Source organism: Myxocyprinus asiaticus, chromosome 31 (genome assembly GCF_019703515.2).
Source record: "Myxocyprinus asiaticus isolate MX2 ecotype Aquarium Trade chromosome 31, UBuf_Myxa_2, whole genome shotgun sequence".
NCBI classification, from domain to species: domain Eukaryota; kingdom Metazoa; phylum Chordata; class Actinopteri; order Cypriniformes; family Catostomidae; genus Myxocyprinus; species Myxocyprinus asiaticus.
In genome coordinates, this window is record NC_059374.1 from 24589527 (window position 1) to 24608391 (window position 18865).

Here is an 18865-nt window from a genome sequence, read left to right on the forward strand (position 1 = left end):
AATAGAACATTTATTTTAAATTTTGCTGTGACTGTACAGCACATTTCAATGGCAATATGCAAGATAAAATAAACATTTTTTTCTAATCACAAATCAGATAAAGAAGCAGTATGATATGTTACTATTGCAGAAGTTTATCATGAAACATTAGTCATAAGCCTCTTAGTTAACCAACCATACCAATTGACACCGAAGCATTGTTTGAAGATGCTGACCATGTACACACAAGTCCGACTGTGTGAACTTTGAACCATATCTTCATTTATATGATAACAAAAGCACCCTAGTTTTTCCCTGAACACACATGCATAGGAAATGACCGCAAATGGCCACACGTCTGACAATGAGCAACAAGCAGCAGTTTTCAAGTAGTTATACAACATATTGTGGAGTTCCAAATATTGATCTTTCCCTCAAACAATGAAATAAACTGCAAATGTCACAGTGGTTTTAAAATAACGTAATGCTAAAGTGGAGCACAATTATGCTGTATACACAGTTGACACACAACGCATAATGGATTTATACTCATAAACAGTCAAATTAACTGTTACAAATGGCAGATCACTGGGAAATATTAAAGGGACAGTTCACCCAAAAATGAAAAAAGTCTCTCTTAATTTACTCACCCTCATTCCATCCCAGATGTATATGACTTTCATTCTTCTGCTGAACACAAAGTTTTTTTAGAAGAATCAGAAACAGATCAAAAGATACCTTTGCCATTCTGTTGGAATACCCCCATCGGACCAGTGGAATGGCCTTTTACACACCCACACCTATCATAGATTCGGAAGATATGGATTTAATCACTGGAGTCATATAGATTACTTTTATGTTGCCTTTATATGCTGTTTGGACCTTCAAAGTTCTGGCCAGCTTTCAATTGCATTTTATGGACCAACAAAGCTGAGATATTCTTCTAAAAATCTTTGTTTGTGTTCTGCAGAAGAAAGAAAGTCATACACATCTGGGATGGAATGAGGGTGAGTAAATGATGAGAGTATTGTCATGTTTGGGTGAACTACCCCTTTAAGGCAAAGAGCACCCTTTGAGAAATGAGTGACCAATTAATTCCACTCCTATGTTAAACTCATCATTTTGTACCAGTCCATGTGCCTGTATCACTGCTCTTCTCCAGTATACGCAGGGTTTGCCTAACTACACTCTCCACTCGCCGGAAGTGCAGCTTCTTCCAAAAACTCGGGTGCTGTTTCCGACCCCATTCCAGGTCTTTCAAGAAGACAAGCAGCTGCTCACGTACACGCTCTCTCTCCCAGGAAAGGGAGTTTTTCCCAATAACATTCAGAATGGGGTGCCAGTCCTCCGAGATGTCCGAGCCCTCGGTCACAGAAGTCAGAACCTTCACGTGTCGGCCCTCCTTCACCCGAGGATTACCACGAGCATATAGTGACTGCTTGCCCACATCAGTAAGCTGATTCAGGTAAAGACTGGGAAGAATAAAATACTCATTAACATGAAATCAGTTTAATATATAAGCAAGCAATATATGATTGGAAAAGGATGATACAATATCAGTAAAATTTTACGATTCTCAATACCTAAAAGCTAATATGCTACTGAACACACTCATTTCTATAAAGTAGAATATAAATAGAAATATTAACAATTTAAATGATCATTGTTTAAGTATTCATGTGTTTCAAGTAATAATTAAGTTGAAATTCAGTAATACAGAACAGAGAAATAAATACATTTTTTCTCTTTTTTTAAAGGTGCTCTTAGTGTTTATTTTTATTAAATGACATGCAGAAAATGTCCCTATTACCTGTCAGATATAACTAAAATAGGTACCATGTAATATATCACACCTGTCTCTGTAACAGCCCTAGGCTCGGTAAACAGTGGGGAAAAAGATGTCCAAGGGGCACGGTCAGATCCTGTTTCTGCTTGTTAAAGGGATAGTTCACCCCAAAATTAAAATTCTCTCATCACTTATTCACCTTCATGCCATCCCAGATGTGTATGACTTTCTTTCTTCTGCTGAACACTAATGGAGATTTTTTAGAAGATTATCTCAGCTCTGGTGGTCCTTTCAATGCAAGTGAGTGGTGACTAGAAATCTGAAGGTCCAAAATGCAGATAAAAGCAGCATAAAGTGGAAATTTATAGTTAAAAAAGGACTTAAATATTGATCTTTTTGTTACGCATACCTATCATATAGTGTTTAAAGATATGGATTTAACCACTGGAGTCATATGGATTATAAACTCAGCAAAAAAATAAACGTCCTCCCACTTTCAACTGCTTTTATGGGATTGAGATCCAGGCTCTTCACTGGCCATGGGAGAACACTTACATTCCTTTGGAAATTCTTGCAGGAAATCACGCACAGAACAAGCAGTATGGCTGGTGGCATTGTCATTCTGGAGGGTCATGTCAGGATGAGCATGCAGGAAGGGTACCACATGAGGGAGGAGGATGTCTTATCTGTAACACACAGCATTGAGATTGCCTGTAATGACAACAAGCTCAGTTCGATGATGCTGTGACACACCACCCCAGACCATGACGGACCCTCCACCTCCAAATCGATCCCACTCTAGAGTACAGGCCTCGGTGTAACGCTCATTCCTTCGATGCTAAACCCAAGTCCGACCATCACTCCTTGTGAGACAAAACCGCAACTCGTCAGTGAAGAGCACTTTTTGCCAGTCCTGTCTGGTCCAGCGAAGGTGGGTTTGTGCCCATAGGTGACGTTGTTGCCGGTGATGTCTAGTAAGGACCTGCCTTACAACAGGCCTACAAGCCCTCAGTCCAGCCTCTCTCAGCCTATTGCAGACAGTCTGAGCACTGATAGAGGGATTGTGCGTTCCTGGTGTAACTCGGGCAGTTGTTGTTGCCATCCTGTACCTGTCCCACAGGTGTGATATTCAGAGGTACCGATCCTGTGCAGGTGTTGTTACACGTGGTCTGCCACTGCGAGGATGATCAGCTGTCCTTGCTGTCTCCCTGTAGCACTGTCTTAGGCGTCTCACAGTACGGACATTACAATTTATTGCCCTGGCCACATCTGCAGTCCTCATGCTTCCATGCAGCATGCCTAAGGCATGTTCACGCAGATGAGCAGGGACCCTGGGCATCTTTCATATGGTGTTTTTCAGAGTCAGTAGAAAGGTCTCGTAGTGTCTTAAGTTTTTATAACTGTGACCTTATTTGCCTATCGTCTGTAAGCTGTTAGTGTCTTAACGACCGTTCCACAGGTGCATGTTCATTAATTGTTTATGGTTCACTGAACAAGCATGGAAAACATTGTTTAAACCCTTTACAATAAATCATCTTTAAAATACAATGTCCTTTTTTGCTGAGTTTATTTATGCTGCTTTTATCTACTTTTTGGACCTTCAGATTTCTGGTCACCATTCACTTGCATTGTATGGACCTACAGAGCTGAAATATTCTTCTACAAATCTTCATTTGTGTTCTGCAGAAGACAGAAAGTCATACACATCTGGGATGGCATGAGCATGAGTAAATGATGAGAGAATTTTTATTTTTGGGAAAACTGTCCCTTTAATCAACGTAAGGTGTCCTGCTTCTGTGAAATGCTCAGGGGGACACTCCTCCCATATCTGCTCCTGTACAACATTCTCTATGTGTTTTAAAGTTGAGACATAACCTAACAATTTTAGTTTTATAATTTGTAGGGGTGCAACCATTCACTCATCCCGTGATTTGGTTCAGTTCAGTTCATGATACTGAACTCACGATTCGATAATTTCATGATGCTTTAAGCAAAGCCTGAATCAAGAAAAGTGCTGTAAGTGATTTCAGCTGTTCTACTTCCACGAGACTGAGCCGTTAAATTAGCCACGCCCCCTCTTTCCAAAACCCCACACTCCAAAGATAACAAATTAAATTTATTGAGACCGACATTGAGCAAAAATGGTTGTTTAAAACAACAGCAGCAAAAAAGAACCTTCAACAGACAACTGTTATGAACAACATGGCTGAAAAATGGCAGTAAGCCTCAATAATTCTCTGCAACTACAATACTATAACAATACGCAAAATGATTGACAGGTCATTTTTTTGGTATTTGCTGTTTACAGAGTCTAGTGCTGTCACAGAGACAGGTGAGATAAACTATATTGCCAAAAGTATTCGCTCACCCATCCAAATAATTGAATTCAGGAGTTCCAATCACTTCCATGGCCACAGGTGTATAAAATGAAGCACCTAGGCATGCAGACTGCTTCTACAAACATTTGTGAAAGAATGGGCCGCTCTCAGGAGCTCAGTGAATTCCAGCGTGGTACTGTGATAGGATGCCACCTGTGCAACAAGTCCAGTCGTGAAATTTCCTCGCTACTAAATATTCCACAGTCAACTGTCAGTGGTATTATAACAAAGTGGAAGCAATTGGGAATGACAGCAACTCAGCCACGAAGTGGCAGGCCACGTAAAATGACAGAGCGGGGTCAGCGGATGCTGAGGCGCATAGTGCGCAGAGGTCGCCAACTTTCTGCAGAGTCAATCGCTACAGACCTCCAAAGTTCATGTGGCCTTCAGATTAGCTCAAGAACAGTGCGTAAAGAGCTTCATGGAATGGGTTTCCATGGCCGAGCAGCTGCATCCAAGCCATACATCACCAAGTGCAATGCAAAGCATCGGATGCAGTGGTGTAAAGCACGCCGCCACTGGACTCTAGAGCAGTGGAGACGCGTTCTCTGGAGTGACGAATCACGCTTCTCCATCTGGCAATCTGATGGACGAGTCTGGGTTTGGCGGTTGCCAGGAGAACGGTACTTGTCTGACTGCATTGTGCCAACTGTGAAGTTTGGTGGAGGGGGGATTATGGTGTGGGGTTGTTTTTCAGGAGCTGGGCTTGGCCCCTTAGTTCCAGTGAAAGGAACTCTGAATGCTTCAGCATACCAAGAGATTTTGGACAATTCCATGCTCCCAACTTTGTGGGAACAGTTTGGGGATGGCCCCTTTCTGTTCCAACGTGACTGCGCACCAGTGCACAAAGCAAGGTCCATAAAGACATGGATGAGCGAGTTTTGTGTGGAAGAACTTGACTGGCCTGCACAGAGTCCTGACCTCAACCTTATAGAGCACCTTTGGGATGAATTAGAGCGAAGACTGCAAGCCAGGCCTTCTCGTCCAACATCAGTGTCTGACCTCACAAATGCGCTTCTGGAAGAATGGTCAAAAATTCCCATAAACACACTCCTAAACCTTGTGGAAAGCCTTCCCAGAATAGTTGAAGCTGTTATAGCTGCAAAGGGTGGGCCGACATCATATTAAACCCTATGGATTAAGAATGGGATGTCACTTAAGTTCATATGCGTCTAAAGGCAGGTGAGCGAATACTTTTGGCAATATAGTGTATCTCATGACACTTATTTAATTAATATCTTTCAGGGAGTAGGAACATTTTTTGCATACCTTTCCATGAAAAAAAATAGCTTACAGCGCTTTTAAGATTCAAAGATTTTATTACTTGTAAGGCATTTGCAAAACAATTCCTTTCCCTTATTAGTACAACTTAACAAAAATACTGTTCATTAAAATGCTAAATAATTCATCAGGGATGAACTATGACTTAAAGAACCATGTTAGATGCTTGCACACTGTCACCCTGATGATTACTGATACTTCTAAAATAGTATTTTTCAAAAATAAACATTTATTATCCAGTTAAATAATGTAGGCCACTTAAACAACACTTCTTAAGACATAACAACTATGTTTACATTAATACCTCGCCATGACGGGTATTTGGACCAAGAAATGTATTTGATTGTTCGAAAGCAGTCAAACAGTGCCCGGGTACCAAATTCAGTCGGTGTCGGGTATTAAAAATATTTTAGTATTTACTTTTGGCATCTCTAGTTTGGACTATTAAAAGGTCAGCACAAACCTATATATGCTGTGTATGTATTATTGTACTCACTGCACTGTGTGGATGCTAGGGTGCTCTCGACAGGCATCGACCAGTGTAAAAGCTGCACTGTCTCCTATGTTGTTGTAGGCCACATTCAGTTCCTTTAACCCATCATGCTGACCCAGTCTCTCAGCCAGCAGCTGTGCTGAACTGTCCCCGAGGCCTGTGTGCATCATAGACAGCTGCTGCAGAGAGTGGTTACCAGACAGAGCATCCAGTAGATGGCTAATGCCTGTGTCCGACAGGTAGTTATCACACAACCTGTAATCAGACCAACAGAAAGTTCATACACGAGGTACTATATAGGAAACACTTTTTCCATTACAAAAACAAACGAATATATCAATGGATTCCATGCCATTTCTTAGCAAAATAAATACATTGCACAGGCAAAGCATTTTTTTCAGCTCCTATTATTGGTGAACAAAATAAATACGCCATATTTAAAACAGTCTTGTCTATAAAACTATGTCTTATTACTTACCTCATCTACTACAAATATAAAATACAAGTACAAATTATGTACTTTATTAAAAGTATTAAAAGTAGCCTTACTGTAATGACTTAATTGTACAGTTGGGCTCATGTAGCAGATCTCGCAGAAGAATGCAGGAGTCAGGACCAAGACTGTTAAACTGGAGACTGAAGACAGTGATAGAAGACACACATTCAACAAACAAAAATACACACGCATGCCATTAGTTTTTTGATTTCCCAGACAGAAAAACAAAACTAATTAGGTAAAGGTGTTTTATTCAATTATTACTGATTGTATTGCAAGCAAAGCAACTTATTATACAATTATACAATCAGCAACAGTTGAATTTATAGTTAAACTGATTGTTAGATGTATAATATTTATTATAATGTTAATACCAACAAGTACTCAGGCTGTTACTTTCACTCAACTGAACGCAGCAAATTCAAGGACATTTGGGTTATTTATAAAACTTGAAGCGAGTGTGCTGTGCCGATTCAATCAATCATATTAGGGATGCGCCAATACCACTTTTCTTCTTCCGATATCTGAAATCTCAGTATCGGCCGATACCAGTGCTATTTTTTTGCATAATCAGTTTAGAACATCTTTACCTCATTGTGTGGAACTAATTGAGAGTACTCTTTAATATGTAAAGAAACACAAACTTCTAACTACACACTATTTCAATATAAATGTATATCTTAAGAAAAATGTTATTGTTAACTAGTCTACTGGATAATGTAGCAGCAAAATTAACAGTAATTCCAGTCAAAGTCTTCAGTAGAAAAGAAGCCTTTTTTTTTTTTTTCTGGAACCCATTCAACTAAAATATTGTTATAATTTGTAAACAAATAATAATAAATTATTATTATTAATATTATTTTTGACTTTTAGAATTTTAAATACAACAATAATATTTCTCAATATGTGCACCTTTAACTTTAAAACCCTTAGGCTTTTATTTTGACATTCTTAACTCTCCATGAAGTCCTGTATGTGTCTGTTTGTAGGCAAGTTCACAGTAGTTTAATTCGCTTCTTATTCAAATTCTGGTAAAATGCACCTCTGGTGCCGTTCTAAATGCATATTATAAGTGAACCAAACTATTGAGCATCTACATCTGAGATGTTGTTCTTGAGTAGCGCTCAAATATTGCGCACCGCGTGAAGGCTAAAAATAGCCGCTAACGCGTGTCAACAGAGCAGCGTCATTCACTGACGCGCTGGAGCCTTTTGTGATTCACAGAGCTATCTGTCTTTAAATGGCTTTGGATAAAATGCACGAGTCATGTGAACTACTTTAAGTGTGTTTTATGTCATTTTTGGAGCTTGACAGTAACGAGCACGACAAACACAGAGAATCGGATTTGGATCGGGCTTGTCGGACTGATTACCGATCCATCTAAAAACGTCAGTATCGGAGCCGATACTGATCCAGGTATTGGATAGGTGCATCCCTAAACCATACATCGATACATCACGATAATTCTTCTGATGATATTGTATTGATATTTTTATTCATCTCGTGTGTATTCATATCATGTCCAGCAGTTCAATATCCCAACAGCGCCCACCCCTTTTTCAGCCATCCTAGTTCCAGAAGTATTTTTCCCATTAATTTTTTCCATAAGGATTTCATAAAGTACTACATAAAAGAGTTCTAAGCCATGAACCAAACCATCCAGCTCTGAGGTAAATCACAAGATTGCAAGCTGTAATTTGAAATAAAAAATATTAGAAAATCAGGCAAAAATACAAATGTACAAAATTGTGTACTTAACATCTTAATTGAGGGAATAAACTACAATCTGATGTAGCATTGCGAATAATGTAATCAAATTAAAAATGTTGGAAAAATAAAAAACGTTAATGTTGTTTATTATAAGTATAGAATCAGTATATTTAAAATATATTGCAAAATAATTAGATATTTACAAATATATAAGTAGTTTGAGAGTGTAGAGAAACCGGCTCGATTGCATCATTCGGCAGTCACTGTGAGGCTCTTTTTCTGCGTTTTATTTACCACAATTATCTGATTATTGGATTCTTTGCCCTCTGGATCATGGGTAGTGTAGTTCTTCACCAGAATTTTCGATATTAAATAAAAAATGTTTAAATGAATTTGAAATTACACAGAATGATAGCATAGGAGTACATACCATTGATGAACAACCTCAGAGCTCACAGTAGGTCTATCTTTAAAGGTTTATAAGTTATTAATCCTCCTATGGAAAACATTTATGGGATTTTTACTTCCGGAACCAGACTGTTGTGCTCTATAATGAAAAAGCAGATCATATAAATAAGTGCAAACTACGAGACTGGCATTTCTCAGTGAGGTCAGAGCCACAACTGAGCGTAAGAGAGTGCAGATTCACTCTTTTTCTCAAGGACACGTTGGGTCTCTCTCGCTAGTAAGGATCTGCAAAACTACCAACTTTCATAATTGACTAGTCCGTCAGTTGTTTGAACGACTATTCTGTGTTCAGGATAATGTATAATTAGGCTCTATTATGTACACGTGACTCCGATCAGATGCGTTTCAGAGGGATATACGGACATTAAGCCCAACACTCCAACATGGTGACTAACGGATATTCAACAAATAAATAGGCTAAAGTATTATTCTAACTCGCTGTGCTTATTAGTGAATAACAGTCAGCATGCAAAAACTCTCTCCCAGAAGTTGCATCTCTCAGTCAGATGTTGGATGATTAGTCGACCACCATGGCACATCCCTACTTGCTAGTTTGCTGCAATTTCAATCGCAATCCAATTATAATATTGTGATGCGTCACAATTTATTTTATACTTTGGCCAAGAGTATACTATGAACTACATTAGTTTCAAACATTTGTTAACATCAGGTCATTTGAGAAATCTAAAGGACTTAAAATTTTCAAAATGTATCAAAAGTATAAAATTTTATGCACAACTCTAAATGTTCAAAGCATGCCAAACATTGACTAGTATGATGATGATGATGAGTGAATGTCTCACTTTAGGTTGCGAGTGTGATGGAAGGCTGGCCAGAGCATTTGCAGTAACTCTGGAGTGATGTGGCAGGAGGAGAGGTTAAGCTCATCCAGGTGGAAGCTGGAGCGTGTGCAGCCCAGCACCGTGCTCAGCACAAAGCACTTGAGTGGGGTCATGCGCACATTTGACAGGTTGATGGTCTTGATGGACTGCAGCACTTCAGCTGTTAGTCGAGGGTTCTGGAACTCATACAGAAGTACCAGCAGGTCCATCAGTTCCTCTGGTGGCTGCTTCTTACGGCTCTCACTGATCAGATGTTTTTTAAGTGCGCGAGTGATCTGAGCAACCGTCTGACTCTTGATGTTGCATCCAAGCTGATCTAACAGTCTCCTGTTCCCATAATGAAGAAGTCCACCCATGAAGATAGGGTAGAGTTCAAAGGCCCTGGTGTAAGTTTCCTGCTGTGGCTGGGGACCGTGCACTCCCAGAAGACTTTGTTCCACCTGGTCCAGGACGTCTTCATTGAAGCTGTCCTCGGAACGAAACATTTCTGCTGCCATGGTGTTAGCGATGCGTCCTTTGCTGTGGCTGCTGACTCGCTCAAAGAGTTTTGGGAACAACTTAAGCAAGTTGAAAATGGCAAAGATTCGAAAAGGTATGACTTTGGACAGAATGCTTAGTAAGCTTGTGATGTCCTCGCCGGCTTGCCCAAAGACCTCCGATACTTGCCTTGTCAACTTCTCCAGGACACTTTTGTTCTCACCAAGAACAACATAAAGAGCAGCCAGATATTCCTGCATGGCAGGGACAGAAAATGCATAGCGTTTTTCACCAGACTCAAGATTTGTACCATTATCATCGCAAGGCACCAGGAAGAAGTCAAGAACATCTGTGCGAAACACTGCCAGTTGCTGGAGCTCTTCATCCGTCTTGGTCTTACCACCGATCCACTGCTCCAGTTCTTCTTCAGAGAACGATGACCGCTTATTGGTGATACCATCAAAAGCCAGCTTTCCGACAGTGCGGACCACATAGAGCATGAGTGAGTTCTGTTGCTCTTGTGAGGATACGTCCCCATCCGCATTTATCACCTCTCCTCCAAAGTTGAGCCTCATGAAACTTGTGTAGATGCCAGTGAGTGTTCGAACTGGAGATTTTGCATCAGTAAAATGCAGTAAATGAAGAGTGGCGCAGGTAAGCCAGCAGTAAGATGGTAAGAAGCAGGCTGTAGCTAACCGACTCTCCCGCTGTAGATTTAGGTACAGCATCTCTATAAGGGTCTCAGCAGCCTTGTCTGGCTTCTCTCCATTCTGTAGCAAGAGTCTGGATGTGAAGTAGGCTCTCTGGCGATCAGGATCATTAAAGCCACAGATCTGCACATAGCGGTTTATATATTTTTTAGGAACTCTGTCTACGGCAGACAGTCTTGTTGTGACCAAAATGCTGGCCTGTAAAACAAATCCATCATATACAATGGTTATAGCAACTGTTAGTTGAAATAAACATTAATCTAAAGGTAAGGTAACACAAATGACATCACAAAATTTCATAATATATACCACCTAGGGAAGTAAAAAGTACCGGTACTTCGGTACCAAGTTGATACTAAAATAAAAGAAAGATGTAACAAAGTTCAATTTGGTACTCGTGCACTTTTTGACTGCTTTCGAACACTTACACGCGTATTTGTGGGCAGGCTCAGGGAAGAGCGATTGCGCCTCAGGTTAATGTATAGTACATTTTTTTTTTTTTTTTTTTTTGTTAAAAAAAAAAAGGATTTTTCCTAAAATATATTTTTTAGGTTCAGTCTCAAAAAATGTAGTTGCATTAAAAAAAGACACAAAATTAACTCCCATATTAATGTATCTCCATGCATGAAGGATTAAATGCACTTCTTCAAAAATTTCTTTTGGCAAGATTCTAATGTAAACACAGCTGGTTATGTCTAAAGTAAATGTGAACAGGCCATCTGTGTCCAAATATTGAATCTGTGCATTAGGCCTTACAGTGTAAATGCAGCTTAATAGGTGCCTAATAGACCACAATTTATTTTTTTTATTGATATTTATATTAATAACTTTTAAAGTGTGTTCATTAACTAATTCGTTTTTGCTGTTTTGTAAAAATTTGTATTAACAAACAGAAGATTTTATTAGTATCGACTACTGAAATTTTGGTATTGTGACAACCCTACTATTAGTAAAACCACAAACAACTGAATTAGGATAATGACATCATGTAACATGTCAGGTCACAGAGTTTCAAACAGAAAAAAGATGAGCCTCATACCTCAGGTAGTAGGTATTTCCTAAGTAGATTAACAACAACAGCTCCTGATGGAAGAACCTCATTGGGATCACTGCATAAATCTGTGGAGCCTATGCGAAAATCCAGCTTCATCTTCTCCATACCATTGAGGATGAAGAGGACATCCTTAGCCTTGTCATTATCTCCACTAAGATAAGGTGTCTTGCGGAGGTGCATGTATTTCCTACCCACAAGGTCTCGGAGGGATGTTGGTTTAGATAAATGGGATAGATCCTCACAGGAGAAGGGCAACACGAGTTTGAACTGGGACAATACAGATCCATCACACCAATCCAGCACCAATTTACGGACAACAGTACTTTTCCCAGTGCCAACTGCCCCATATAGCAAAACGTTTTGTCCTCGTGCCTTGTTTCCATTAGGCCCAGGCTCAAAGAGCTGCTCTGCAGAGAAAGAGGGGCATGTAGATGCCTTTGTCTTGAAGGGATTAACCAAAAGGCCTCTATCCTCATCTGGATGACGCTCTAGAATAAGTGGCTCTACATGCATGGTTTCGGGAGAAAAGTAGCCACCAAACTGCCTCTCCTCTTGAGGAAGGTGATTGAACCATAATGCCAGCTTCTGTTTGTGGATCTCAATGGGATCTGTAGGTTAATTGTAATAACACACGATAAACACTGCTATTTTATGAGCTGACAGTTCACCCAAAAAAGGTAAACTATTTTTTGGCCATCAATTAAAGGTGCAGTATGTAACAATTTTCATGTAATTTTTTTTTTTGCCAATGTGTGAACGGCTTGTAACGCAACTTAGAAAATTAGCCCTTTCCGGACTTCCTAGGTTGCCTATTAAAGCCTGTAGACTGATTTTCATGCAAAGGGAGCAGGCTGGTTTTGCTGGGAAAATCCAAAGGATGTGACGTTTATGCGCGCTCCCGAGAGCCTTGCCTCAGTGCTTCTCTTCCGCTATTAAACAGCGACAACAAACTGCAACACTAGGTAACATTATCTTAGAGATGGAATCCCAGCACAACACCGACTCCTACATAAGAAAGCCAAAAAAAAATAATAAAAACATTTATCTACTGAATCCCGTCTGGCTAAGCGGCAACGTGATCATGGTCGAGCGAAAACTAGAGTGAACATCGGCAGGGCATTTGATTCCTGGAGGGACCTTCGTTCGGTTTTGGGGATCAAAACCGACCCTGAGCTGCTGTTCTTCTTATTGGACAGGTTAGCTTACATAACTGCAAAGCTTGCGAAATATAGTGTCATAAGGATTGATATGTGTAATTTTAACTTAATCTTGCCTGCTAACGCTGACGAATTGCAAGCTACCTTGCTTCGTAACTTTCAAATAATTTCAACAATCTTCTCTTTATACTAAAAGTCAGGTATACAGGATAAACTTAAGCAAATACGCTGGTTTCTTGATCGTAGTACAACATATGACATACAAAACATACAATAGTGCAACATAACAGTGCAGAGCAACAGTAAACTGTCTGGTATAGTTTGGTAGTATGTAGCTGTATGTGTGTATCAGTATGCTATGTTAGCTGATGAGTAGTTTTAGTTTAGTCTCAAAGTTTGTAGTAAAACAATCATAACTGTGTAATTTTAATTATGCTACCTCATCTGTCAGCATGATGCCAGTGAATGACGTTCAGTCTCTTTGTACGTTACGTCATTGTTTTGGCCGATGCTCATTGGTCGCGTCCCTATGGAGTGTGTGCACGAGCAACAGGTAGCTGGCTGCAGTTCATTTAACGGCCACAGGTGTCATTAATAACAAGGGTTTCTGAATCTTACATACTGCATCTTTAAAGGGGTCACATCTTGAGGAATCAAATTTCCTTGATATTTTGATATATAAGAGGTCATTCTACTATAAAATCATACTGTAAATATCAGAACTCAAAACTTAATCCCCAATGCAATAAAAGCATTTATTGAAACCAAGCAAAAACACCTCGTTCTCTACTTCAGCAACTTCCCTACGTCACTAGAGGGCCCATTAATTCCTACTTTACATCATCACAACCTTGGCCCTGCCCACTGGTGCCTCAGTTCGTAATCAGAGAGAGAGAGAGAGAGAGCAGAACAAACAGGCCTATAAACACCAAAGGGGACCCATCTGGATTATTTTGAATTATTTTTGTATACAGTTGTGCTCAAAGTTTGCATACCCTTGGAGAACTGGTAATATATGTACCATTTTTAAAGAAAACATGAGTGAGCAGGCAAAACACATTTATTTCTTATGGGATTCATATTCAACTGTAGGTTATAACAGAATGGCACAATCATAAAACAAAACATGACAACAATGAAAAAAATTAAATGACTCCTGTTCAAAAGTCTGCATACCCTTAGTTCTTAATACTGTGTATTGTCCCGTTTAGCATCAATGACAGCGTGCAGTCTTTTGTAATAGTTGTCTATGAGGCCCCAAATTCTTGCAGGTGGAATAGCTGCCCATTCGTCTTGGCAAAATACCTCCAGGTCATGCAAAGTCTTTGGTCGTCTTGCATGAACCACACGTTTGAGATCTCCCCAGAGTGGCTCGATGATATTAAGGTCAGGAGACTGTGATGGCCACTCCAGAACCTTCACCTTTTTCTGCTGTAACCACTGGAGGGTCAGCTTGGCCTTGTGCTTAGGGTCATTGTCCTGCTGGAAAGTCCAAGAGCATCCCATGCTCAGCTTTCGTGCAGAAGAATGCAAATTGTCTGGCAGTATTTTCTGATAACATGCTGCATTCATCTTGCCATCAATTTTCACAAGATTCCCCGTGCCTTTAGAGCTCACACACCCCCAAAACATCAGTGAGCCACCACCATGCTTCACAGTGGGGATGGTATTATTTTCACTATAGGCCTTGTTGACCCCTCTCCAAACATAGCACTTTGGTTGTGACCATAAAGCTCTATTTTGGTCTCGTCACTCCAAATTACAGTGTGCCAGAAGCTGTGAGGTGTGTCAAGGTGTTGTCGGGCATAATGTAACCAGGCTTTTTTGTGGCATTGGCACAGTAAAGGCTTCTTTCTGGCAACTCGACCATGCAGCTCATTTTTGTTCAATTATCGTCGTATTGTGCTCCTTGAAACAACAACACCGTCTTTTTCCAGAGCAGCCTGTATTTCTCCTGAGGTTACCTGTGGGTTTTTCTTTGTATCCCAAACAATTCTTCTGGCAGTTGTGGCTGAAATCTTTCTTGGTCTACCTGACCTTGGCTTTGTATCAAGAGATCCCCGAATTTTTCATTTCTTAATAAGTGATTGAACAGTACTGACTTTGGATATCTTTTTATATCCTTTTCCATCTTTATAAAGTTCCATTACCTTGTTATGCAGGTCTTTTGACAGTTCTTTTCTGCTCCCCATGGCTCAGTATCTAGCCTGCTCAGTGCATCCATGTGAGAGCTAACAAACTTATTGACTATTTATACACAGACACTAATTGCAATTTAAAAAGCCACAGGTGTGGGAAATTAACCTTTAATTGCCATTTAAACCTGTGTGTGTCACCTTGTGTGTCTGTAACAAGGCCAAACATTCAAGGGTATGTAAACTTTTGATCAGGGCCATTTGGGTGATTTCTGTTATTATGATTTAAAAAGGAGCCAAAAAACTATGTGATAATAAATGGCTTCATATGATCAATATCCTTAAATAAAATAGTTTTTTTGCATGATCAGTCATATTTTCAAAATCAATGCCAAAATTTCACAATTTCTACCAGGGTATGCAAACTTTTGAGCACAACTGTATAAACATGCACTAGACAGATGTCTTTGACCGTTTTCATGTATCTCGCACTGCTTTTAGAGTCAAGTAACCACTCTGAAAAGGAGACCTCATTCTGTTTCATTCAGCTGCGCTGCGTCTTGTTGTTTTATACACAAGCACGTCTTGGAGGCAATCTATTTTTAATTGTTGGTGTTTGAAAACATGCAATAGATGGACGTCTTTGACCCTTTTGATGCATTTCTGGCGCTGTGCACATCAGAGCAGGATGATACTGTATGTGTGTGCATCTTGTTTCATTGTGCTTTGGACAAAGTATGTGCATTTTTCGGCTCATATCAGCGTGGATTGCTTCTGAACCAGTCATGATTAGATTCAAGCTTTACAAAAGAACTTTCATTGAAGGATGGGGCAGTTTAAAACACTACTGGATGTAATCGCAAAACCGTAAGTAAACAGTTTAATTCATGAATATTTAAAATGTCATAACTGTTTGATAGTTAATGGCGGTGCTGTGCTTGTGTGAACAGTTCAATATATTTGGCTGCAATGTGTTGGATTTCTGTTATGTGTAAACCCTGAAATTTAGTTTTATAATGTTGTGGAGCTTGTTAATTCTCTTCCGACTGAGTTTCAAATATGTCTGAATTCGAGGGGCTGCATGATGTTAGCCAATCATAACAGTGGGCGTTTACGTTGAAGTTTAAAGGAGGTGCTTAGGCCAGAACCAAGCGTTTCTGACAGAGGGCCAGAGACAGGGTGGATACTAAAATATAATACTAAATTGACTGTTTTGGTGCAAAAACTACTTTACTAACATTATCAGTGGACTTCAGGAAAGATTATAAAATTATTTAAACAATTAATATGCCATGACCCCTTAAATCAAATGTTTTTCCAAATCCATATGACTTTCTCTTCTCAATGGAACACAGCACTGTCCTGACTGCTCTTTTCCAAACAGTGAAAATAAAGCTTCTGTCAAGCACCAAAAAAATGAAGAAAAAAAAAAGCAGCACCATTAAAGTTCCTTAAAAGTAGTCCATACCACTTGTGTGCTATATTCCAATTCTTATAAAGCCATACTTTCGTGTGAGGAACACACCAAATGTAGGAACTATTACTTTAAGAGGGTGCTAAATCAGATTGAACTTGCAGTTAAACTAGCATGGAACAGAAGTAACCAGCGTCCAAATATAAGTGATTAATGCAAAAACTTACCTGTGACTGGATCACAGGTGCAAAAGACTCTGGGATTGAACCCAGAGATGGCATAATACATTGATGTTCTCAGTTCTTTCCATGTATTATTATAAGAGCTTGTCGTCTTGCTAATGAAACAGCAAAGAAAAACACAGATAATATGGAAATGTATTCACTGAAAACACTAGGCATACATGCCACAACAGGAAACACAGGATTTCTGAGAAATCAACTTACATTGGAAATGAGTAGTGACGTGCCTTTAAGCTACCATAGATACCATCTGTTTGGAGCTTTAAGTTAACAGCTGAAATGTGTAACTGTTAGTTAATGACACAATCCAAAAACTACCATTTTGTTTAAAATAATGTTTATGCTAAATAAAATGATTGAATTTTCTTAATGGTTATTTTTCACTTACTTTTCTGAAGAGCACTGGTACTGAAGACATCTATCGGTGACCCCTGGCATCTCCTTCTTAACACTTCTGTTCCTGATTGCCTTCCAAATCGCCACATTTTGGCATCGTTTAATTATATATTTATCCCCTAATGATTGTCTTCTTGTTATAGTGATCTAAAAGGTTAAACAACCGTGAAGTGGGAAATAAATTCCTCAATAGAGCGTGCCAGAGAAAATCAAGCCAAACCTCATAAGGTCTCTCCTTTGGCTTTGTGTTTCAATGACACATGATGCTTACATGTTTATGTGATACATGTTATTTCAACTACACACCCAGAGTGTTACCTTTGGCAGTGATGCACCACTAAGTGTGTGCAATTTCAATTTAGAAAAACATCCTATTTCATTTCAGCTGCCAGATGAGCAATAGTTGAAATTCAACAATCAAGGTAACATTCATGCACACAAAAAGGTCATGTGATTTAGGTATCAACCCCTGGGATGAGAGTATTGTTGTTTTATCCATGTTTATGTACTTTAACACGCAATAGAACAGGTTTTCCCCCTGACTACTGTGATGATTGCTATTAGCATCACTTTAAAGGTATGTCTTGTCACCACACCTGCAACTAACCCTAAATTCCAATCAAAAACACATTTTCATTAATATTTTTGTTTTCATAATATTTCACAATAAAATAAGTAAAATATGTCACACAATGAAAATAAGTTATAAATTAGCTTTTTTTTTTTAAAGAGCCCTAAAACATTTAAAATAGAAATTGTTGCCCTTTTTTGTTTAGCATTCACACTCACATCTCAAAAACAATCACAATGACAACATGTATTGCAAAAGCTCTATAAAACAATTCAAATTAAATATATATCTATTTACTATTTATTTTTCTTTTTTTACTATTTCACATGGTAGTGCTTCTCCAGATACAGCAGACAATGACTATGTCAACAACTCTCTTGAACCTATTATGACTGCCTCGGTCTAATAATAGTACAGTACAGTAATTTGTTTTTGTTTGGAATTGTAAAGCTCTGACTGAGTATGAACGATTTCATTTCATACGCTATTTGGTCCAACTGCATGTTAAAGCATATCATGTATAGTTCAAATGATTTATCTGTTATTTAAATAGATCATGTAAACGTCGCGACATATGCATGTCAGGCATTTTGGAGTGCAAATGAGAGATTTATTTGGAGCTAGCTGAAGCGAATTTGACAAACTCGATTAACCCCAATACAAATTCTGGGCTCGTTCAGACACGCCGTGGCGTACATTATTATCCCAATACATCTTTATTGTCAACTGTTAGGAGACATCAGAGCTACAGAGCAATACGATATACATTTACAGTGAGATATCAGGCTTAATGGTGACGATGCATGTTAGTAATTACTGTATCATACGGTCTTTACCTAATCTAGTTACGCAGTTATCTTCATTTCTGTTCTTCCACTACCAGCGCTAACAGTCATGACAGCCGAAGAAAGAGTCCATTGCGCGGTGGCAAGACTTCACTGCACCGCACCGACTTCCTGCTACAGTCAGTGAGTACCGCCCACAAAAACTTTTTTCTTTTCTTTTTTTTTTATTTATTTATTTATTTATTTATTTTTTGTTGCATGCCCTCACTTCAATTTACAACAGTTAATTCATTAATAATAATAAAATAAAAAAAATGCATTGAAGTGAGAATAAAAATATGGATGAATATTGTCAATGATGAAAGATTTAGATGCAGTAAATACCCACAAAGTGTCAGTAGTAGGTTTTATTCACTTCTAGTGGCCATTCCTCCAGGGTCGCCCACAGAGAAACACTGAGGAATAAAAATAAAAACTATCGGCATAGATTT

At 39.0% G+C, this 18865-nt stretch overlaps 1 protein-coding gene across 1 annotated transcript; it reads right to left on the bottom strand.

Moving 5' to 3' along the window:
- Positions 1-4: 4 nt before the first annotated feature.
- Positions 5-18405, bottom strand: nlrx1 (NLR family member X1). Its single transcript, XM_051664795.1, has 8 exons — positions 17011-18405; positions 16827-16896; positions 16608-16717; positions 11660-12282; positions 9395-10818; positions 6467-6553; positions 5921-6172; positions 5-1451 (listed from the first exon to the last, which is right to left on the bottom strand). The coding sequence occupies exons 1-8, from the start codon at positions 17105-17107 to the stop codon at positions 1097-1099; spliced, it is 3018 nt and encodes a 1005-aa protein (XP_051520755.1). The 5' UTR covers positions 17108-18405; the 3' UTR covers positions 5-1096.
- Positions 18406-18865: the final 460 nt, after the last annotated feature.